This window comes from Mytilus trossulus, chromosome 4, assembly GCF_036588685.1.
Source record: "Mytilus trossulus isolate FHL-02 chromosome 4, PNRI_Mtr1.1.1.hap1, whole genome shotgun sequence".
Classification (NCBI taxonomy): domain Eukaryota; kingdom Metazoa; phylum Mollusca; class Bivalvia; order Mytilida; family Mytilidae; genus Mytilus; species Mytilus trossulus.
Genome location: NC_086376.1, coordinates 27,582,600 through 27,606,945, shown reverse-complemented (window position 1 = coordinate 27,606,945; position 24,346 = coordinate 27,582,600). Strand labels below are relative to the sequence as shown.

The 24,346-nt window shown below is 30.8% G+C and overlaps 1 protein-coding gene across 2 annotated transcripts in view; it reads left to right on the top strand.

Moving 5' to 3' along the window:
• LOC134715003 (phospholipase DDHD2-like) overlaps positions 1-22,312 on the top strand; it is a 38,671-nt gene extending 16,359 nt beyond the window's left edge. For both annotated transcript variants that reach the window (XM_063576819.1, XM_063576818.1), the window contains 15 exons: positions 433-496; positions 1,255-1,344; positions 1,712-1,853; positions 3,824-3,926; positions 4,212-4,317; positions 8,628-8,758; positions 9,354-9,470; positions 12,290-12,385; positions 14,988-15,097; positions 15,621-15,840; positions 16,393-16,404; positions 16,809-16,902; positions 17,740-17,934; positions 18,946-19,084; positions 19,338-22,312. In XM_063576819.1, coding sequence (XP_063432889.1) covers positions 433-496; positions 1,255-1,344; positions 1,712-1,853; positions 3,824-3,926; positions 4,212-4,317; positions 8,628-8,758; positions 9,354-9,470; positions 12,290-12,385; positions 14,988-15,097; positions 15,621-15,840; positions 16,393-16,404; positions 16,809-16,902; positions 17,740-17,934; positions 18,946-19,084; positions 19,338-19,656 — 1,938 coding nt within the window. In that variant the 3' untranslated portion in view covers positions 19,657-22,312. The remainder of the gene's footprint in view (positions 1-432; positions 497-1,254; positions 1,345-1,711; positions 1,854-3,823; positions 3,927-4,211; positions 4,318-8,627; positions 8,759-9,353; positions 9,471-12,289; positions 12,386-14,987; positions 15,098-15,620; positions 15,841-16,392; positions 16,405-16,808; positions 16,903-17,739; positions 17,935-18,945; positions 19,085-19,337) is intronic.
• Positions 22,313-24,346: the final 2,034 nt, after the last annotated feature.

Below are 24,346 nucleotides of genomic sequence, written 5' to 3'. Positions count from 1 at the left end.
TATTAAATTTACAAAAAGAGTGAAAATAAATGTACAAAAAAGTTGTACATACATAAAATATTGATTGTATATATAATTGTTACTGTAGAACATTGGACAAATATGGAAAGATTGATTTTTGTGTATCAGAAATTATGGCATACAGATACATGTAGCACTACTGTACATATCAGAATATAAAAAAATCCAAAGCCAAATTGATATGAAAAATATTTATGAAAAAAATAAACTAATACACATACAATTGAATTTGTGCCATCTTTATCTTATTCTTAAAACAAACAAAATATATAGATATTAAAAAATATTGACCAGGTTTCTGACTATAGGCAGGCACATGCATAAATTATGAATTTATTTAAAAGCAAAGTGTAAAAAGCTGTATTCTAGTCACAACTTTAAGATTTCTATAATTTTATTTATGTTCTATAGGGAGAAGGGATGAGACCAAGAGTAGTTAAAAGAGGTGTAGAAGATTTTGCAACAATTGAAGATGGTATGGATACTATGAAATTTATATTATATAAAAAAGAAGATGTGGTATGATTGCCAATGAGACAACTCTACACAAGAGACCAAATGACACAGAAGTTAACAACTCTAGGTCACCATAAGGCCTTCAACAATGAGTAAAGCCCATACTGCATAGTCAGCTATAAAAGGCCCAGAAATGACAATGTAAAACAATTCAAACAAGAAAATTAACCACCTAATTTAAAAAAAAATTAAAGAAAAACAAATATGTAACACAAAAACAAACCGCAACCACTGAATTACAGGCTTACCCGGTATGTTAATTTAATTGGTTGTACTGAATAAATACTTTAATCAGGTGATGATAGAAACATTTTTTTGCTCAGCTTGGTCTTTGTAGTGTTGACTTTTCCACTCCCTTTGCAACACCTGTTGACTATGGTGTGTTTGCTGTCATACACAATTAAAAAATCTTAGACTAAACTTCGCCTGCTTTATCTAGCTTATATGTCTACTGGAAACCTTTAAATATGATGATCCTGTTGGCTCACCAATATGACAACTACTGGTAAAATAGAACAAAGGAGTAAAACAAAAAAATCAATTAAATTAACTAGGGACATTTTTTTGGATGTCAAGCAAATAATCTTGATATCTGGAACTGCAAACAGGGAACTTTATATCATTGACCATAGGCATGTGCATTAAAAAAAAAATCTGTATTTAAGGGAGATAAATTTTTTCAGATATTTTAACTGCTTTGAAACATTTACTTTTCAGGAGAACCATCTCAGGTAGACCATGTTGTATTTGTTGTGCATGGTATAGGAAAATTCTGTGACGTTAAATTTAGAAATATTGTGGAATGTGGTAGGTCTCATGTTAATTTATCATTTCTAAGAACATTTGGGGCTCTAGGGATAACAATTTTCAAGTACTAAAATTATATGAATATCTTGCTCAACAAAGAAACTAAAGATTACTAAAATCTTAAAAAGTTATATATTTTATTGTTCAAAGTGTAAAATATGATTTAATATTAAGTCATTATTTGAAGCAATATTTAAAATGTTTTCACAATGTCTAAATTATGAAGCAATTTGTTATTTAAAGAAAAGTCATAGAACTTAATCTAGAGATTTTCTCTTTTTTTATTTCGTATACTGACAGGCTATTGAATTGAATTGGTTAAACAATCAAGTGTACTCATCTGTGTAATATTTTCATTTCATTTCAGTTGATGACTTCCGTTCAATATCACTAGAACTACAGAACAGCCATTTTAGGAAGTATAAGGATGAGAATAGAATCGGCAGAGTTGAATTCCTTCCTGTTCTTTGGCATTCTGTGTTACATGGAGATGCCACTGGTGTAGATCAGTAGGTCTATTATATTATGATCAAATCAATTTTCAATTTGTTTCTATTTACCTACTACATATGTACTGTAAAATCAGAAATTGTTGCAATGTTGTTATTATTGCAAAAAATTGTGAAATGTTATGATTTAATAATATTTTTAAACTAAAATTGAAATGTTTTATATGAATTAAACAGGATTTTTCAAAAATTGAAATAGCATTTTAGTCTAAAATGACAAAATCACAATAATAAATGAACGCAAAAATTTCTGAATTTACAGGCTTTTTTTACGGAGTGAGTACTTGTAGTTAATTGCCTACACTTCTTTTGTTGCTCAAATAGATTGTGAATAGTTGAAGGGATAAATATTACCTAGTGACAATATTATCATTTTTTTATTGGAAGTTTCACGAGAGCTATACACCATTGGACATCTTGTATGCTGCATGAAGGAGTACTTGGGTCATAATGACACATGTAGTTGATTTGTAAATGAAAAAACAATGTTTAATATTGCACATTAGTTGTCTGTGAGGTAAAAGTTCTTTTTAGCTCACCTGGCCCGAAGGGCCAAGTGAGCTTTTCCCATCACTTTGCGTCCGTCGTCCGTCATCCGTCGTCTGTCGTCGTCCGTCGTCGTCCGTCGTCGTTAACTTTTACAAAAATCTTCTCCTCTGAAACTACTGGGCCAAATCAAACCAAACTTGGCCATAATCATCATTGGGGTATCTAGTTTAAAAAATGTGTGGCGTGACCCGGTCATCCAACCAAGATGGCCGCCACGGCTAAAAATAGAACATGGGGGTAAAATGCAGTTTTTGGCTTATAACTCAAAAACCAAAGCATTAAGAGGAAATCTGACATGGGGTAAAAATGTTTATCAGGTCAAGATCTATCTGCCCTGAAATTTTCAGATGAATCGGTTAACCTGTTGTTGGGTTGCTGCCCCTGAATTGGTAATTTTGAGGAAATTTTGCTGTTTTTGGTTATTATCTTGAATATTATTATAGATAGAGATAAACTGTAAACAGTAATAATGTTCAGCAAAGTTAGATTTACAAATAAGTCAACATGACCGAAATGGTCAGTTGACCCCTTTAGGAGTTATTGCCCTTTATAGTCAATTTTTAACCATTTTTCATAAATCTAAGTAATCTTTTACAAAAATCTTCTCCTCTGAAACTACTGAGCCAAATTAATCCAAACTTGGCCACAATCATCTTTGGGGTATCTAGTTTAAAAATTGTGTGGCGTGACCCGGTCAACCAACCAAGATGGCTGCCATGGCTAAAAATAGAACATAGGGGTAAAATGCAGTTTTTGGCTTATAACTCAAAAACCAAAGCATTTTGAGGAAATTTGACATGGGATAAAAATGTTTATCAGGTCAATATCTATCTGCCCTGAAATTTTCAGATGAATTGGACAATCGGTTGTTGGCTTGCTGCCCTCCAATTGCTAATTTTTAAAGAAATTTTGCCGTTTTTGGTTATTATCTTGAATACTATTATAGATAGAGATAAACTGTAAACAGCAATAATGTTCAGCAAAGTAAGATCTACAAATAAGTCAACATGACCTAAATGGTCAATTGACCCCTTAAGGAGTTATTGCCCTTTATAGTCAATTTTTAACAATTTTCATTAATTCGGTAAATTTATGTAAATTTTTACCAAATATTTTTCTCTGTTACTAATGGGCAAGGTTCATTATAGATATAATTGTAAGGAGCAAGAACGTTCAGAAAAGTAAGAACTTCCAACACATCACCATCACCAAAATACAATTTTGTCATGAATCCATTTGTGTCCTTTAATATGCACATAGACCAAGGTGAGCGACACAGGCTCTTTAGAGCCTCTAGTTTTCATATGTTGATGAAATTACAATTAAATATTCTACCAATGTTAGTTCATGTATGAATTTTTAACACCAATTTCCACTGTTTATCTTCCATATTTGACCTCATTTCGAATATGTCTTTACAGACGGCTGAAGGCTATCACTTTACCAAGCACTCAGAAGCTTCGTAACTTTGTTAATGACACCCTGATGGATATCTTGTTTTATACTAGTCCAGTTTATGCACAGGTATTTATTTACTTAAATTTTTAAATGTACCATATTGTAAAGAAAATGAATATACTGTGATTATGATTATTCAATTTTAACTAGTTTAATAGATATGGTATGTTTGAGCTTGATTTGATATAAATGATGATGAGATTGCACCATGGAGTCATGTAACATTAAAACAAACATAAAAATCCTTTTTATAGTAAAATCATTTCAACTATATTTTGTTGTCTTAATAATAGTAATAATGATACTAGATATGACTGGAAGTTCTGCAACCTATTTTTGTTCTTTATGTAGTGTATAGCAGACACAGTTGGCACAGAGATGAACAGATTATATCAGCTATTTTGTAACAGAAATCCCAGCTTTCAGGGAGCAGTGTCTGTTGCAGGGCATAGTTTAGGTAGGTTTTAGCTAAGCAGTAATTTTAGTTTTCCTGGGCTACTGTTAATGTTTATTGAAGTCATGGATTAGACAGATTAAGCTTAACAGAAATCTTTGTTTTCAGGGTCATATAATGACAATTAGATGGAGCTACGCTCGTTATAGAGGATAGAGGAAAACTTTATATAAAATGCATTTCCATTATATCATTATTTACCACCTTTGTGGTCTTGCGATAGTGTGCTTGTCACAAGTGGGGATGTAATGGATTCATCCCCTAACTAGTTTGAACCAAAGACTTTTAAATTAGCATTTTCTGCTTCTCAATCAAGCATGTGGTATTTAAGGAATAACAGTACTGTAGTTGAAGAGTTGCCACCGTCAATTGTAGATTTGACGGTCGCAAATGCAGTTTTACTGGCGACGCCTAGCAGAGACAGTAAAACGGAGATTTGCAACTGTCAAATCAAAATTGACGGTGGCAACTCTTTAACTACTGTACTGTTATTCCGATTCTAATGCATTACAAAAAGAAAAAGTGCGATAAAACTTGAAAAAATGTCTAAATTTGTCAAATAAAACAAAAATCAGCGAAACTTCATGAATGATTTTCGCACAAAGACGTCATGGCTAAACGTGACATCATACAAATGAAAACTTTTAATCTAGAGGATATTACGTTACCTGTTTGCTTCAAATTCGGATAAAATTACATTAAAACGTCCAATTCGAGGAAGGTGTTGATTTATTTTCGATTATATAGTAGTAATCGAACATTTATTGATTCATCAATTCAAAATGCTAATGAAAAAAATTGTTACATCCAAGTTGCATTAGAATCAGAAGTAAGAACATGGACTGTGAAGCATGATATCATGATTATCATCAGTCAATCATGAAATATCTTGAGATGTTTAAAATAAAATCATTTTCATATTTGGTACACTGCATCATTAAAGGGAAACTTTGCAAAAAAATCGAAAATTGATATTATGTTTATTCTGTATAAAAATTCTCAAATTCATAGATATTAAAGTTTTATTCTGCTAGATAAGAGATCACCATCGATTTTAAATTTAGAGTATCAATTCTCTGCGGTCAGCCATTTTGTCACCTTCTCAGATTTGCAGTCACGATATGTCTAAGGACCAAAACTACAGTAACCCGATGTAGTCGTAATTGCGTGTCGATATCTCGTAAATCGTACGGTTGTTTTATCCGACTATTAACTAGTTAACTAACTTGATATGGAAAATTTTCTTCTTTTTTTTTTAAATAACCATGATCTGTTATTTTTAGACTGATAATATAGGAATTAGTGAAAAAGTCTAAATTTCAAATCATAAATAAGTCTTCCGTGAAACTTGAATTGTTTTCGGAAATCTAATTAGTTCATAATTCTTTTATATAATAAACTTTATTCAAATAAATTAGGATCTTCGCTCCACTGATCACCGTATGGCTAAAGGTATTACTCCCAAAGGTATTGTAGGGGGTGCGAGGTGACACGTCCAGGTATTCAAGCGATTTCCTGTCGAGTTTGCAAATTCATGCATCGTTTCACTTCTTAGTGTATTGATAAGTGTACATGGCCGATAACTTATAACTTTCCATTTTGAACTATTAGGTGTATAATATACATCTCTATCTTGCGTGTCCGAAAGTGATATTACTAAACTCATACGCTTGTTTATGAATAACATTTCCGGTGAAAAGAAAATTATTTATAAAATATATAATAATACCAAAAAAAACAGATTTGATGAAATAAAAATCTATATACATATTTTTTCCAAGGGTAAATTTGGTAAAATGTAATATATATACTCATTGTCAATGGTGAAGGCCAGAAATATTGATTTAAAATTGTACGTACTTGTCGACCATTCGTATATACGCCTGGATTATAAGTTACGGAACTATAGTGCAATTTAAAATATATACATGTATACATAGAACCAAGGATTTGTATAGTCTAACTATACAAATCCTTGATAGAACATAAGAAAGAAACATACATTTTGGGTAAATTGGGGTAAAAGTTTTGTAAAATGACAAGTTCATGTATGCCAACAGTATGTAATCATCAAATGTTGATAGACTATAGTATACCAAAAGAAGAAGAAGAGATTTAAATACAGGTCGATATATAACTTTATTTGGCTCATCGAAGTTATGGACATTTATATACCAATTGGATTGTTCTCGAAAAAAGGAAGAAATTCGCCATCATCACAATTGTTCTGACATGCATGTAATATATAGGCAACTGGAAGTACACTAATACCAAGGGATGTGAATATTTTCCAGGAAAACTATAGACAAGGACTTATTTACGTCCCTGCTATAAAGTATCAAAGTTTCAAATCAATTTCGGGATTTATTTTCTCTCTTGATATTCAATGACAGCAATTTAAAGAATAAATGATTGTCCCTTTTAGTGGTATTCTTGCCAGTTGAAACAGACTTATAATTACATTAAAAAAAAGGGAAAGATGACATTTAATTCGTTCATTCTTTTTTAATACATCGTTGGTCAAATAGCTAAAGTATTATATATAGTTACGGTGTGAGACGAAGAGTATTTTAAGAAGGACATTCCTGATTATGTATAAATTTTGTTGATGTTTTTCACACTTGAAAAGCATATCTTGTTGATTCCATTCCAATTAGATCCTTTGATTTCCTGTCAATTTTAAAAAAAATCTTTTTTCAAGTATCTGAAGTATTCATATGTTATGAGATTTAAAATATTTTGATGAGCAGTTTAATTCCTAAATAGGTAATTAAAGATCACTTTGGATGGACTTAATTATATAATTGCAATTGTTAATGATCTGTTTGAAATATTTAAGGCTGCCGTTCCTAATTTGAAATAGTACAATTTTTAGTTCATAAACTCGTGTTTAGAAGGCTTTTTTTATTTATAAATTCTTCAATTAAAATAATTCAGTATTTTATCGTTACTAAAGTAATCAAAAGTCATAATTCATTAAAAGTGATCTTATGCAAAATATAAAAATAGCTATCCAGTTATTGCGCGATCTTATTATTCCCGTTAATTAATTTTAATTATTTTTTTTTTACATTCATGTATCTGAAAACTTTATCTGACTCCCGTTTAAAATTGATACGAAGTGTTGTTCACACCTGAAATGCCAAGAAATGCCAGTGAACCGTGACGCCTAGATTTCACTGAATGAGGATCAAAAGATTAGAATTACATAATGCTAATCTTTTAATTACCTTGAGTTAAACTATGTTTTCCACATTCTTTAGGTGTCACAAAACAATACACATTTTATTGTTTCCACCGTACAAGCAAGTGAAAATGATTGCTGGAATGAAGCAAAAAGGTCAGAATACAAACATGTATTTTTAATACACTATCGATCATGTCAGTTTCATATGTTTGTTTAAAGTATTTTTAGAACAAAAATCATAAAAATGTTCTGTTGTATGATTTACTTTTATTATTAAAATTCGTTTTAAAAAATCCACACGATCTTATTTTAAAAGTTGCATGACTATCACTTATTTTTCGTTGGTTAATAGCTACACCAAAAGTCGTCGATGCGCTTTAAATCGCGTTATAAGATGGTTAACGAACAAGACTTAAATGAGATGTTTTCACTCCCGGCATGCATCAAAGACTTAAACTATGTCACATAAGTCAGGAAGTTTAAAAAAATAAAATTAATAATTCCCAATTTTCTTCTTTATTAGATTTCATATCAAAATAAAACTTGGTGAATATGTTTTTTATGGTATTATGAACATGTGAAAAATCGCAAATTATCCCTTTAATATTAGTTTAAATCATGTGAAATACTTTATTTTCATGGAAATAACATGAATTATTTCTTTTTATATAAAAGTGGAGGATTCATACATTGTAATCGTTTTAGGCTGTTATTTATCGTTTGACCTACCTCTTCACCAGACATAACAAGTTTAGGGTGTTGTGCATTGATTGACCTACTTCTTCATCAGAAATTATGACTGTTTTAGGCTGTTATGTATTGTTTGACCTACTTCTTCAAAAAACATTATAACTGTTTCAGGGTGTTGTGTATTGTTTGACCTACTTCTTCATCAGAAGTAATGACTGTTTTAGACTGTTGTGTATTGTTTGACCTACTTCTTCATCAAACATTATAACTGTTTTAGGGTGTTGTGTATTGTTTGACCTACTTCTTCACCAGAAGTTATGACTGTTTTAGACTGTTGTGTATTGTTTGACCTACTTCTTCATCAAACATTATAACTGTTTTAGGGTGTTGTGTATTGTTTGACCTACTTCTTCATCAAACATTATAACTGTTTTAGGGTGTTGTGTATTGTTTGACCTACTTCTTCACCAGAAGGATGAGGATACTGATGACACTCCCACACATGAGCAGTATGTCCCTCCAACACAACCAGAAGTTATACAACCTGTAGAAACATTGAATGGGGAGGTGAGTTATAATGTACTCAGCTCACTTTTATATCATTTAAATGATAATAAGTTTAATTATTGCACCTCAGATAGATAAGTGAAGTTATGGCTTTTAATGTAATCACAAGTTGCGCCCCATTGGATCTCTAAGGGGGCAGTATATTTCATATTGGGGTTCATGTCATCGGGTCTTCTATTAATAGTGGTTTCATCTATTAATTCTATTGTTTTTCATTGTTTATTTTTATACCAAATTTGGCAGGAAAAGTCCTGTGTTCAATACATTTGTTATATGGTTCACTATAGAGGGTAAGTAAAATCAATAGGCTATTCCATCTTTAGTCTCATCCCTTATGAATTTTATCAACTCTTTATGAATCCGGAGGGGGTTAGTAGCAAACAATACATCTTATAATATTTCGTATATTGATTAAACAAGTTTAAGTTTTATACAACTTTCTGTACTAGAATTTGTATTAAAAAGCTTCAATAAACTTGTTCATGTTCAAGTTAACACAAGAGAATTTTGGTGGCTTCAAAAAAAAGTTTATCATTCCATAAATAGCCTTCTAATTATAAATATTATAAATATGAAATATAAATGTAATTTGTAGCTTGAAGAAGATACTGAAGAAGAAGCCGAGATGACATTAGAAGATCTTCTGGCTAAAGTTGGACTGAAAGAGAAAGTAAAGGTGTTTAACGATGAACAGATTGACATGGAAGCTCTGGTAAGTCACATGATAATTCTCTTACAATCACGTGACTTTAGATAAACAAATTCTGTTATAATCTGTGAATATCACCAATTTTCACCTATTCTGACAGTTTTTGTTGCGCCTGGGACTTTAAAGCTTGTCAAAGGGATAGTATTCAGGCGGTACCGGCGGCATTAGCTAACTTCTCAAAAGCTTTATATTTTAGAAGGTGGAAGACCTGGATGTTTCATACTTTGTATATGGATGCCTCCTGTTATGAAGTTTTCCTCGGTCACAATGTCCTTGACCTCATTTTCATGGTTCAGTGACCACTTGAAAAAAAAGTTACGATTTTTTTAATGTTGAAGTAACTCTTATAATAAGTAATAGGATAACTGACTTTGGTATGTGCGTAACTTGCAAGGTCCTCATGCCTGTCAGACAGTTTTCACTTGACCTCAACCTCATTTCATATATCAGTTAACAAGAGTAAGTTTTGGTGGTCAAGTCCATATCTCACATACTATAAGCAATAGGACTAGTATATTCAGGATATGTACATGTCCAACTGGCTGGTATCATCTGACCTTGACTTAATTTTCATGGTTCAGTGGTCAAAGTAAATTTTTTTAGTTTTTGTCTTTTTTTCTAATACTAAATGCAATAGGTCAACTACATTTGGTGTATGGAAATATTTTATGATCTAGATGTCAGTTGCGTAGGCTTTATTTGACCTTGACATCATTTTCACTGTTCATTGCTCAGTGTTAAGTTTTTGTGGTTATGTCTGTTTTTCTTAAACTATAAGCAATAGGTCAACTATATTTGTTGTATAGAACAGTTGTTAGCTGTACATGTCTGCCTGGCATGGTTCATCTGACCTTGACCTCATTTTCATTGTTCATTGGTCAATGTGTAGTTTTCTTGGTTAATGTAATGTTAAGTTTATGTGAAAGTTGTAATAAAGCTTTATATTTAGGACTATCAACATAATATCAATGATTAGTAAAGAGGGCGAGACATTTCAGCGTGTGCACTCTTGTTTTTATACGACCGCAAATTTTGAAAAAATTTTCGTCGTATATTGCTATCACGTTGGCGTCGTCGTCGTCGTCGTCGTCGTCGTCGTCGTCGGCGTCGTCGTCGTCGTCGTCGTCGTCCGAATACTTTTAGTTTTCGCACTCTAACTTTAGTAAAAGTGAATAGAAATCTATGAAATTTTAACACAAGGTTTATGACCATAAAAGGAAGGCTGGTATTGATTTTGGGAGTTTTGGTCCCAATATTTTAGGAATTAGGGGCCAAAAAGGGCCCAAATAAGCATTTTCTTGGTTTTCGCACTATAACTTTAGTTTAAGTAAATAGAAATCAATGAAATTTAAACACAATGTTTATGACCGCTAAAGGAAGGTTGGTATTGATTTTGGGAGTTTCGGTCCTAACAGTTTAGGAATTAGGGGCCAAAAAGGGACCCAAATAAGCATTTTTCTTGGTTTTTCGCACCATAGCGTTAGTATAAGTAAATAGAAATCTATGAAATTTAAACACAAGGTTTATGACTATAAAAGGAAGGTTGGTATTGATTTTGGGAGTTTGGGTCCCAACAGTTAAGGAAAAAGGGGCCCAAAGGGTCCAAAATTAAACTTTGTTTGATTTCATGAAAATTGAATAATTGGGGTTCTTTAATATGCCGAATCTAACTGTGTATGTAGATTCTTAATTTTTGGTCCTGTTTTCAAATTGGTCTACATTAAGGTCCAAAGGGTCCAAAATTAAACTTAGTTTGATTTTAACAAAAATCAAATTCTTGGGCCTCTTTGATATTCTGAATCTAAACATGTACTTAGATTTTTGATTATGGGCCCAGTTTTCAAGTTGGTCCAAATCAGGATCTAAAATTATTATATTAAGTATTGTGCAATAGCAAGTCTTTTCAATTGCACAGTATTGTGCAATGGCAAGAAATATCTAATTTCACAATATTGTGAAATAGCAAATTTTTTTTTAATTAAGAGTTATCTTTCTTTTTCCAGTAAAGTAAGCAAGAAATATCTGCAAGATTTTTTTTTAATTGGAGTTATCTTTCTTTGTCCAGAATCAACTTAAATCTTTGTTATATACAATATACAATGTATATTCACTTTTTACTACCAACTGATAAATTTAAATAATCTTTACCATTCAGTGATAACAAGCAGTTTTTTTACATCTTAATATTTTATGATGTATTTAAATGAGTAGTAATTGTTGCAAACTCCATTAGAATATTTTAATTGAAATTAGTTTTGGAATAAGGGAGAGGGGGATGTGATTAAAAAATTGGGTTCAAATTTTTCTCATTTGAAATTTCATAAATAAAAAGAAAATTTCTTCAAACATTTTTTTGAGAGGATTAATATTCAACAGCATAGTGAATTGCTCTAAGAGAAAACAAAAAAATTAAGTTCATTTGAATACATTCATTCTGTGTCAGAAACCTATGCTGTGTCAACTATTTAATCACAATCCAAATTTAGAGCGGAATCCAGCTTGAATGTTGTGTCCATACTTGTTTAACTTCATTTAAGAAACAGACCATAGTTATCATGAACTTTTTATTCTGAATGTTTCCTTACATACTAAAAGATTTAATTTGAATCCATACTTATTCATATTCAATATTCAGGTACAATTGATATTACTCATGTATTGATATGAGAGAGTTGTCTTATTGGCACTCATAGTCTCATACCACATCTTCTTATATCTATTGAAGCCGTTTCAGATTGTTTGTATGAAGTCATATAAAAATTAATATTGTATGATTTGTTACAGAAAGAGTTATAATTGTTTTGACATGTGTTTTTTTACAGACAATGTGTAGTGAAAGTGATCTTAAAGACCTAGGTTTACCCATGGGTCCAAGGAAGAAACTTCAGGGTATTCTCAAAGAAGAACAACAAAAAAAGGTAAATACTTAATGGTATATGCCATTTCTCTAGTAAGAAATACTTTTAAGGTTATTGCATCAATAATGGTGAAATATCTGCAAAACTTAAAAGAATAAAAGATACTATGCTTACCATTATTCATTTGTCAGAATATTTGCAAATCGTATTAATTATGTATTCCAAAAATGTCTTTAAGTATTATGAAGAAGAAACTTTTTTTTTCTAAAATTTCTTGAACAATAAAGGGGTGGGCACATACACACTTAAAGACAGTATCATTAATGCAGCATTTTCATGCAATAATTTTGCTGAACTATGAAATATATATTGTCTTTTTAACAATTAAAGATGAAATGAGTAAATTACATGACTATTTATAAAAAATATTTATAAGAAATGTTACTTGAACTTTTAATCACAAGAAATATAATTGTCTTTATGTATGATATGAAAAGTAAATAACATTTCAAAAACATTTCAGAAGTCATCAGGATTGGTTAGTTTGTAGCATATACTTAAACAAAATTTTTATTGTTCTTAATAAAAATATAACCTAAAAGTATACAGTTTAAAACAGGGCTTCCAAAACGGTCATATAATCCGGTCATTTGTATAATGTCCGGTAAAAGACCGGCTGGGAAAAGCATGAAACGGTCATATACTTTTTAGTTTTCAAGGCTTTTTCGGTCATTTTAATATAATTCACCTTTTTGACCCAACATTTTGCCTTTAACAGTCATACATTTCCGGTCATAAAAGTGACATGTTGATTAATTACTATCAAAACAACCCTTACTTCAATACTCTCTAATTTTAATCAAGGCTAATTAGTTGTTGGACAGCTGAAAACTATACCTGTTCAGGTGACAGGTAAACTAATTTCAGTACCGGACATCGTATAAATTAATCGGTCCATTCACAATTACATTCGTACATTTCAGCGGTTTGTATCTAATTGGTTTAGTCCAAAAGATCAAATTTATAATAAATACATTTATAAACTTGATTTGATGAAACATTTAAAAAGGTTTTACATGAAAAAATCGTCAGAACTACGTTGTATGAACGAGAACACGTGTGCGCATGTGCACAGGTGGGAAATTCAATTATGCATCCTACATTTCTTCAAAATTCTAAAACTTTCATTGATACCTGTACCTAACGTTCATTTCAAGTATTTTGTTGAAGAAATAACGTGGAAAGAGCTTCTTCGCTCAGTTGTGCTATGAAACGTACACAGATTTTACGTATCCGTTTATGGTCCATGTTTTACCATTGTCAAGTCAACATCCGGTTTTGAAAAATGTGACTTTAAAAACAAAAATAAAGTTCTAGACAACGTCAATTTGCACAAATAAAGAGTCTAATGCAGATATGAACACACTGATGTGCACACTTTGAATGATGCAATGCCAATTTTAACAGTTTATGTCAGAACATCAAATTCATATCAAAGTAAATTTCAATATTGTTTTTAGTCTAAATTTATGTCATTCATTGGGATGGCCATCTGATTACCATAATTGCCTTTTGTGACTTAGTCTTGGGGATTAAAATTCGGATCAGATATAAAATGTCCGGCTGGCTCAGAAAAATTTTGGAAGCCCTGGTTTAAAAATAAATACATACATACCCATACCCATAGATATGTGACTGTTGCTTTGATACACTAACAATTAAAGTCATACAATATTATGAGGTTCTTAAAATGTAAACATGAATGACTGATACCTTCTAAAAATCATTGGATACAGAGAACATTTTAAAAATAAGGATGCTTGTTGACACATTAAATTTTAAAAATACCATATTCTAGAAAGAAGACATTAACACTGTCATATATTTATATTTATGAGTTAAGTCTGATATCTGCTTCAAATTCAGACCTTATGATAATGTGCATTTTAAGTAAATCATGTCAGAAATGTTTCATTTTGAGATCTGCAAATTAATAATCCATTTTTCACAACTAAATATATTTTGCTTCAATATATATTGGTATCAGTAAAGTGTCTTATGAGATAATGCTGTAACTTATGTAATACAAATACTAATTTTTGGCATGTAATGATTTCCAATCATATACTGTAAACATACTGTAAACAGACCTGTATCATCCCATACCCGTAGCCAGGGGGGTTCACAGGGTTTGGATGTCCCCCCCTTGAAAACAAATAAGCAGTGTTAAAGACAACATTCTGTTCGAATTGTGTCTGTTAAAGTTGAGTTCGTGAGTCCAAATAACCCCCCTTTGGAAATTCCCTGCTACAGGACTGCATCCTATTCATTTATCCATGTTTTATAACAATTGAAAAGAATATTTCTATTTAGGATGGAGATTTTTTTTATTTGGTTGTGAACATAAATTGTTATACACATTGTATGCATGATAATTAAGGAATAAGGTAATACATAGGTAAAAGATATACATAATAGGCAACCATCAATTAATTGATGTAAGAAAGTCATAGTAAACACACCAAAAAATAGTTTGATATTTAGCAGAATATGATTGCAAGACAAAGGTTGTTTGAATAGATATTTTATACATGTGGAGGTTTTATTTATAGGTAAAAAGGTTTCTACTTATCATGTGATCATTTTTTAAATGTTATACTAGGTAAACAAGAAACAATCAGCAGATAAAAAGAAGAAAGCAGAAGAAGAAAGAAGAATTAGACAACAGATAGAACAGGAAATGCAAAAACAACAAGAAGCTAGTCAACAAAGGTAACAATATTTGACTTAAAGTATACATTAACAGTGAAATGAACAAATTGTAGATGATTTATTATTTGTGTAAAACTGATTAGACAACATAGCAACATGTCTAATAGAGATCATAAGACAAGGATGTACAATGAACAATGTTATTTTATGTTATTTTATTCTTTTTAGTTGATTCATATTTGGGTACTGTAAAATCAGAAATCATCCCATTGTTTTTATAATGTTGAAAAATGCAAATGAGTTATAATCGTAATAATTTAAACTTGAATTTTGATTTTTTTATATGAATTGAACAAGATTTTTCTCAATATCACAAAAAATAAAAATCACATTTTAGTCTAAAATGACAGAACTGAATTTGACCAATGAAAGTCTGAGATCATATGAACCACAGAAAGACTATAAAAAAAGTCATCAATTAGTCGGGGAAAGAATATATATCCAGAAGTTATTATTTATTTTGATATGCATGTACTTGTCAACTTACTGATAGTCTTTAGTAAGATGTTATTTTATTTTACAGTAGTCCTCACAGATCTTCTAGTATGACTGTAGATTATTTATTGGGATCTGCAGGAACAGGGCAACCATCTGTTAAATATCCTCAGTTAGACTTCCAACCAAATTCCCTGTTTGCTTTTGGTTCACCCATTGGTATATTCCTATCAGCCAGAGGAGTACAGAATATAGGGGAAGATTTCAAACTCCCTACCTGTCCCAGAGTATTCAATGTCTTTCATCCAGTAAGTGATTCTGAATATTATTAAGATAAGATACTGAGTTCTTTGTATAGTATCAAGACTAATTTCTGACAAAAAAAATTGATATTTATATTGTTTGTAGCTGTTGGAAAATGTAATAAGGGCTATTTCATTAAAATATGTGGGAGGATAGGAAGGGACTTTCAAAATATCCCTACAACCAAGAACCATTTTTAAAATAATTTTGCATAATGGTAAAAGATGCATACTAAAAAAAGACCCATGGTTTACATTCAGTAATTAAATTTCCCTACCTACCCTCCCACATACATTTTAATCATTTAATGGAATAGCCCTAATTGTGTTCATGAAAAAGTGTTGACCTTTTATAATTCTAAATAAAAAAACAGTTCAATAAGTCATGAAATTTATTTTCTGAATGTTTGCTTTTTAATTATTTTAATTTTGGGAAAATGTAGTTAAGGATGAACATAAATAAGATCAAATTTAGAATGATTTTTTTTTTTCAATGCATGTTTGTAAAGGATAATCTTAAAAAACCATCAAGTGACATTTCATTTTATTTTGTTTCAGTTTGATCCTGTTGTGAGTATAAAAATAGAATTTATTATTATTATTGTACAGAAGAATAATTGCTATTTTTGAAAAAAAAAAAATTAATCAAGAAACAGTTTTTCTGCAAAAAATAGAATATGTATCTACTAGATGACAAAATGCATTTGAATTATGTTACACTTTTCAAGTGACATGTCAGCTTTACAAAACATGCAATGTCAGAGCTATAATATGAATTTTGAAAGAAAAATTAGGGTTTATTACAGTGGGTGATTTTGTAAACATAAAATTTGTAAATTGAAACATATATATATGAATTTGTGGTCTCTCACTTTAACATTCAAAGGAAAGGGAAAAAGACTAAGAAAGATAAATGCTCTTTAAGATTTTCATATAGTTATTTCCCTTTTACACCCACACTTTATACATTGTAGGCCTATAGATTGGAACCTCTAGTCAATGCATATACATCCAGTTGTAAACCTGTGTTAATTCCACATCATAAAGGCAGAAAAAGACTTCATTTAGGTAAGACCAGATAGAAAATAGAAAGTGTGATAAAATAGTGATAATAGAGCAGACCACTAATACAGGGTTGTTAATTAAAGTTCCTGTGGATTTATTTATTTTTCGTGCTTACCAATTTTCATGGATTGAAAAAAGCTTGCAAATTTCATGGATATTTGATTTCATGGTCTTGCCAATGTCTGCATACAACCCTATAGAAAATTTGTATTTCCTTGACATTTAAATCTGTGGTTTATCTGTTCTCAAGAAATCCTTAAAAATTGGTACCCCACCAAAATAATTAATCCTCAGTAGATGTATATAGGATTGTTGAACTACATTATCTTGAGATATCTTGTTTAGTCATCTGGTTAAGTACTGTACGTAATATAGAAAACAATGATCAATGCATAACATATCCTCTATTACAGGGACTTGTTCTTCACTGGACATTCATATTCAATTTCAATACCAAAATATATATTTAGACAGGAATATGTCTGTGTCTTACTGCAACATATCCTACTGCTATTCATTTTATATTTTACTGCAAAATGCATTGAGTGTGTAGGTAAAGGACAAATCTTTGGTTAGCTTGCTTGCTAGCTCAACTGCAAAGTTATTATCAGGCTAGGTTTACTATCCTCCTTTAAGAGTAGACTAGTCTGACAGATAACCAATCTATCTCTCTATAGGACTAGACTACTCCGAAAGGAGGGTAGTATACCTAACCTATAATGATTTCACGGTTAAGCTAACAACCAAGCCAACTAAAGATTCTACCTTTATCTACACACTAAATGCATTCTGATGTAACATTATTTGACATTGATTTATACTGGTTCCTTTTTATTCCAGAACTGAAAGAGAGTTTAACTAGAGTAGGAGCAGATATAAAACATAAAATAATGGAATCATTGAAGAGTACATGGAATTCTATAAATGAATTCGCCAAAGCTCACAAATCTTCTCAGCTATCATTAGAAGAACAAGTAGATTCTCAGATGTCGTCTGTCATGCATGACTTAGACGATGATAAGTCAGATACAGCTTGTAAGTGTCTTATATACTTTTAAAAATGAATGTTGAGAAAAAACTTTTGATCATCCATTTACGGATCTTCATTAAAAATATAGAAACATTAAGAAAAGAAGTATGTGATTTGAAAATATATAAATATGTATAAAAAAAAAGTCTTGAAATATAAGCACATTATTTTGATCCTTTAAAGAATAAGGAAATAAATGGACAATCAAACCTCTGGGTCATAGAAAACCAACAATGCCATGAGTAAAGAACAAAGATGGATCGTCAAGTCTACAAAATAATACACAGAAATCTAGAAAATGAGCAACACAAACTCCAGTAAACACCAGAGATGATATCAGTTGCTCTGGAAGGGTCAGCAATCCCTGTTGTAATATAGGCTACTAGTTAGTGTTGCTTATGACAAGTAGTAATCTGGGGTTGAGTCTTAAAATTTATGTCACAGTCAAAGAAAAAAGTAAAATCACAAAAATACTGAACCCCGAGGAAAATTCAAAGTGGAAAGTACCTTATCAAATCGCAAAATGAAAAGCTCAAACACATCAAAGAAAGGATAACAACTGTCATATTCCTGACTTTATACAGGCATTTACGTATGTAGAAAATGGTGTATTTAACCTGGTTTTATAGCCAAACTTCTCACTTGTATGACTGTCAAAAGACATAGGACAATATTTTGGATATGCCAAGTGTAACATATTTGTAGTTATCACTGAGAAAGAAATTTGATATTAGTCAACCAAATTATGATTGTATCAGTAATGCTTTCAAAGAGATAACTTCAATTTCTTTGTTCAATAGCTTCTTTGCAAGCTACAACCCCAAGTTTTTAAACACATTTTTAAATATAATTGTATGAATTGAACAGGATTTTTCTCAATACATGTATTGTAAAATTTATAAGGGCATTTTAGTCTAGTACGACAAAATAACAATAATAAATGCATGCAATAATTTCTGAATTTACAGTCCTAATTTCAAATTGATATGGCTAATTTTTAACCTTAATTCTTTCAGCACAAGTATCAAACTATGAAGATGACATGGTAGTAGGACAATTAAATGAAGGTCGTAGGATAGACTATGTGCTACAGGAACGACCTATAGAAAGCTTTAACGATTATATATTTGCATTAACTAGTCATGGATGTTATTGGTAAGACAGTTTCATTCATTCAATTGACATTTAGATCTAGAAATTGAACAGCAAACTTTTGGAAGTGTAAAAAATAAATTTTGGAAATTTTATATATATAAACATGACAGTACTATTTTTGTAATCAACTTAAACTAAAATCTGAAATGAAACAATTAAGTAATTCATATTACAAATGATTGATTTTCTTAATAAATTCAAAAATATATTTTACAAACTGTGTGCTACTTTGACTATTTGTTTTATATTATAGGGAGTCAGAGGACACAGTGTTATTAGTGTTAAGAGAAATATATGGACCTTTAGGAATGATGCCACAAATGCCTGGACCAGATTCATCTAAGAACTCTTTCCCCTCAGGACCTGTACCATTATACAATAAACCACAGGGTGGTGTTGGACCTCCTCCTCCTCAATTCACACAAGCAGTGCCCCCTATGGGACATTCTCCTAGTGTGCCTCAAATGTCAGCTGGACTGCCTCCTCAGTCTATTAATAGACCTATGTCGGCACCTCCACCACCCAGCCATAATTTTGGTCCTCCTCCAATGCAAGGATTTCTTAAGAAATAATGTATTGAAATAATGCTGTGATGTTTTTATTATTGATGAAAAGGTAAATGGAAAGTCTTGCTGAAAATAATACTGTTTGTTAGTGACAGTTACAGAATACGCTGAAATTTCTTTAAATTTATCAGGCATTAGCATAATTTGACATATATTTTGCCACACCAGTATATTTTTAAACTTTTGTAAATGATACATGTATTTTTTTATAATGGAACCAAAATTGCATGTGCAAACAAATTATAAGGACAGATGGGTTTTATCTGTTTGAAGATATAGTTTTTGGTTTTATATATAATTTAAGCATCTTCTAAAAAAAAGTTCTTTACTATCCTCAAAATTAACTTTGGTATCAATAAATTGGTTCCAAGTTAGCTTTTTGTTGGTTTTTGAAGCATAATATTGAAATAATGAAGTTACCTTAAAATTTAAAAGAATTAACATTGGTGTTAAGAATGTATACAATTGAAGTTGAATTGGTGATAAGAATATATACTTTTTATGTTACATGAGCTGAGAAGCATTTAAGAAACAAGTCATTATTAGTGAAGTCGTTTGATATCAATGTCATATGTTTCATATGGTATTCATTGAACTAAAATAATGGTGTATGTCATTAGATATTTATTCATGTCATCTCAAATCTGTATAAGGTTTATTGTTTATTTTAACATGATTTTAAGTTGGTGCAATATGTTTTCATGATTAGCATGATTAGTATATATAATATCAAGGTTTAGCAGCATTATAACATTTTCAGTGAAGTCCTGCTTAAATATATTAATTTTGAGAATGTTTAATTCAACATCAATCTCTGGGTATTGTCATCAATTTTTCCCTGCATGGTAACCATGGGTGCATTCCAAATTATTATTTTGCAATAACCCCCCTCTTGAAAACATAATCATTTAATCTGCATTATTATGTGTGAATGAATTTCTGAATACTCCTTACATGACTTGAGAGTTTATTCATATTTTATCATTTATATTTCAGTAATTGAAAGTTATCTTTTTACTTTGTTTATTTTCTGTTTTCTGTAATTTTTGTAGAGAATTATTTTTATTTAACATTCCAGTATTTAAGTGGTATTATTCTTCCAAATTTTTTAGGGTTTGTTTTTGAGGAATTAAAGAGTTTTGGTTTAAGTTATATACATTCAATTTAATATTTACAAAAAAAGAAGGTTGTCTCTTATGTATACATCAACCAATATTCTTTTGAATGTTATATAAATAAAGGTTGTAGTTAGTGAGAGGTCTGAGCGAAAGATTTAAGTACAATTTTGAAAATGGATATCTAGTTGTTCTTCACATACATATACTCTGCAATACCTTATAGATATATGTATCTTCCATTAAATACATACTATTTATATATGAATTCACAGTAACTCATGTCTCTGTTGGGAAGTTTGTCTCTTTTACATCAAAGAATATGTGAGAATATCCCTTACTGTCAAAGGACCTAGCTTCAATGTTATATATGTATTTGTACTAAAGTAAGGTTGTGGTCAAACTGAAAAAAAGACTGTTAGTGCAAGTTTAAGAATGATTCAGTGCTAAATAAATAAAATATTTAACATGAAGTGTGTTATAAATGAAATGAAGTGATGTTTGCATGAAATTACATTAGATGCATGTTTCATTATACATTGTAAATGATATTTTGATTGGCTAACTGCACATCACATGTTATTCCATGGAATTGCATTACTCAATAAAACTTATCATTCATGATAACACAAGGTCCCACATAAAGTGCACATGTGAATTATATTTAAAAAATTGATAAAAGTCGTCTTGTCATGATCCTAGCTAAAAAATGCTTCTTTTTGTAACTTCATAGGGCTGTAAGAAGTTTCCGTGCTTCATACAAAATGTACTTTGGTCAACGCTTTTACACCCCAATGAAGTTACAAAAAGAAGCATTCAATACTTAAATAAATGTTTGATTGAAACAAATCTGGCAAATATAAAGCAAATAAAAATAAGGGCAATTCTATATTCATATATTAATCAAAAATATTGTTTCATTTTACTTTTAAATCGAAGAAGCTTATTTTTAACCATACAAAAGCTACCACCAAATTACAAATAAATAACTGCCATTAAATTTCAACTACATGCTTTTGAAAAATTATACCTAGTCATTTGAACAATTTTGTTTCTGTTCAAGAAGTCACTTCACTTCTGATATCAATAATTGTTTTAAAACCAAAATAAAAAGACATGAAAGCAAATATCATACTTTTTTCACAGAATATTTTTAACTTCAAAATTTATTATGTATGACTGCAAGAAGCATATTTTTTGTAATATTCTACTTGGCATAAACCAAATACATTTTATTTTTTTACTTGAACTTAATATTGTTTTACAATTAGACATAATATATTGTATGACAATTCATGATGAAGTCAAATCATCTCTGTATTGACTATGTACCTGTTGAAATGTTTATTTCACAGTATAAAAAGTTTTTTTCATGTCCATGTAGTGATTTTGAGAATGAGTTAATACACCATAATCTTTCTTTTTTTTAAATGCGATATCACAAGATTAAACAAATGATACAAAACATTGTATGTTTTGATTGTTGAAGGTGTGTCTTCATAAATATGTACATAAGTATAAATTATTAAAATTTTAACGGTGCTGTACTTCTTGTTTCTTTTGTTTGAAAATGAGGCAGACAATCTGAAAGGACAATCAAAAATCACAAGTAAACAAGAATGTGTCCACAGTACACGGATGCCCCACACGCACTATCATTTTCTATGTTTAGTGGACCTTGAAATTGGAATAAATTCTTTAATTTGGCATCAAAATTAGAATGATCTTATCAAAGGGAACATGTATACTACTAAGTTTCAAGTTGATTGGACTTCAACTTCATCAAAAACTACCTTGACCAAAAACTTTCACCTGAAGCGGGACAGACGGACGAACGGACGGACGAACAGACAGAAGGACAGACACACAGACGAACAGACGCACAGACCAGAAACATAATGCCCCTCTACTATTGTAGGTGGGGCATAAAAATACCAAACAAACAACACAAAATGATTTAAAAAAGACTTCAAAACACAACATAAAACTGAGAAACACAAACCTCATTAAAAAACAACCTTGACATGGAGTTATAAATCCAAACGTAATTAGAGAATGTTGTCTTTCTGCCAACTTATATGAAAGATACTTAAGGGGCAATCAAAACCAGTCAGTCAAAGAAGGACACACGACCAGAGCATGGCAAAAAGACTAAAACACTAAAAATGCAGAAGTGTTGTAGGATTGTTTTTGAGACTACTATCCACCAAAGTTCGAATGAAATGGATGCAAGCAAAAGTACATCCTTAACAATGAGAAAAACCTGTTAGTACTTTATTCTGGCAATAAAAGACATAGAAAAAAGTGAAACAATTCAAACTAGAAAACTAATGGAACCATGAATATGAGGTCAAGGACAATTGACATACATCAGACCAAAACTTCACAACATTAGGGATCTGCATACAAGTTATGAATCATTCAGGTCTTCTTACTGCTGAAATATAAAGCTTTACACAAATAGTTCAGGCTACTGCCACCAACACCAGGTAGTAATACCTATAGATACAACACAACATATGGAGAAACTCATCTTTTGCAATCAGCTCATCTGAAGGATCAGTACAAATTACAAAAACAACAATAGACACAAAGCACTGAAATTCAGAGAACTAGCAGTTACTGAAAGCTAGTTTAGAGTCAATTACAACTAATATATAAATGATGGTCTCCCAAAATAAAGTATCTATTAGTACTCATCCAAATTAGGGTAAAGGCATTATAAACAGTCTTGATAAGTGCTTGTCAAAGCCCACCAAACCCTACATATGAAACTAAAAGACAAGACTAACAACTGAGCAACAGAAGTGCTAGCAACCAAACCTGGGTTCTCAGATATAAAAGGTAAATTTCTCCATTGGTTGTAGCCATCTTGTGAAGGGAACATGATATAGAGATGAAGACCTCCATCAAGTAGGAGCATTGAATTTTGTAAATGTTGCCATGGCCATATCAATTTTAACTTGAAGCAAATCAGGCAAACATTTTCTGATCTTAGTGGTTCCTTTGCTGTTGTTTTTTCTGTATTACAGGTGTTTTACTGGGTTACTTGTGCGTCACAGTTTGAAACTCAACTTGCTGTCAATTTTGACACCTTGAAAGAGTTATTGTCTCTTAAATGACAACTTTTACAATTTCAGCTTCTCAAAATAGCAAAAATCACTCTGCATGACAAAATGTACCAATAGTTTAACATGGCCAAAATTTAAAGCTGTTGATCAATGATTTATTGGAGTTATTCACCTTGAATGACAATTTTGTATCCCCAATTTAGTAGGTTTTTTTTCAGCCACTGAAATGATGACTTATCCATACAGAGATATTATAGACTTTTTTCAATCTTTACAAATTCATATAATCAACTTTTGCACAAATTTGCCATATTAATTGTTGAACAATGAACGTAAATGTGAGATTAAATATTGTGATTTCAGGTTATACTGCATACCAACAATGCAATAGAAACTTTTGGTGCAACTTTTTTGCATGACCTATCTTGCCGAAAGTTTTGATATAATAAAAATGTGGTAAAAATTCTTAAATATGTAGAAATGATTGGTTCATGGCTTAATAAATAAAAA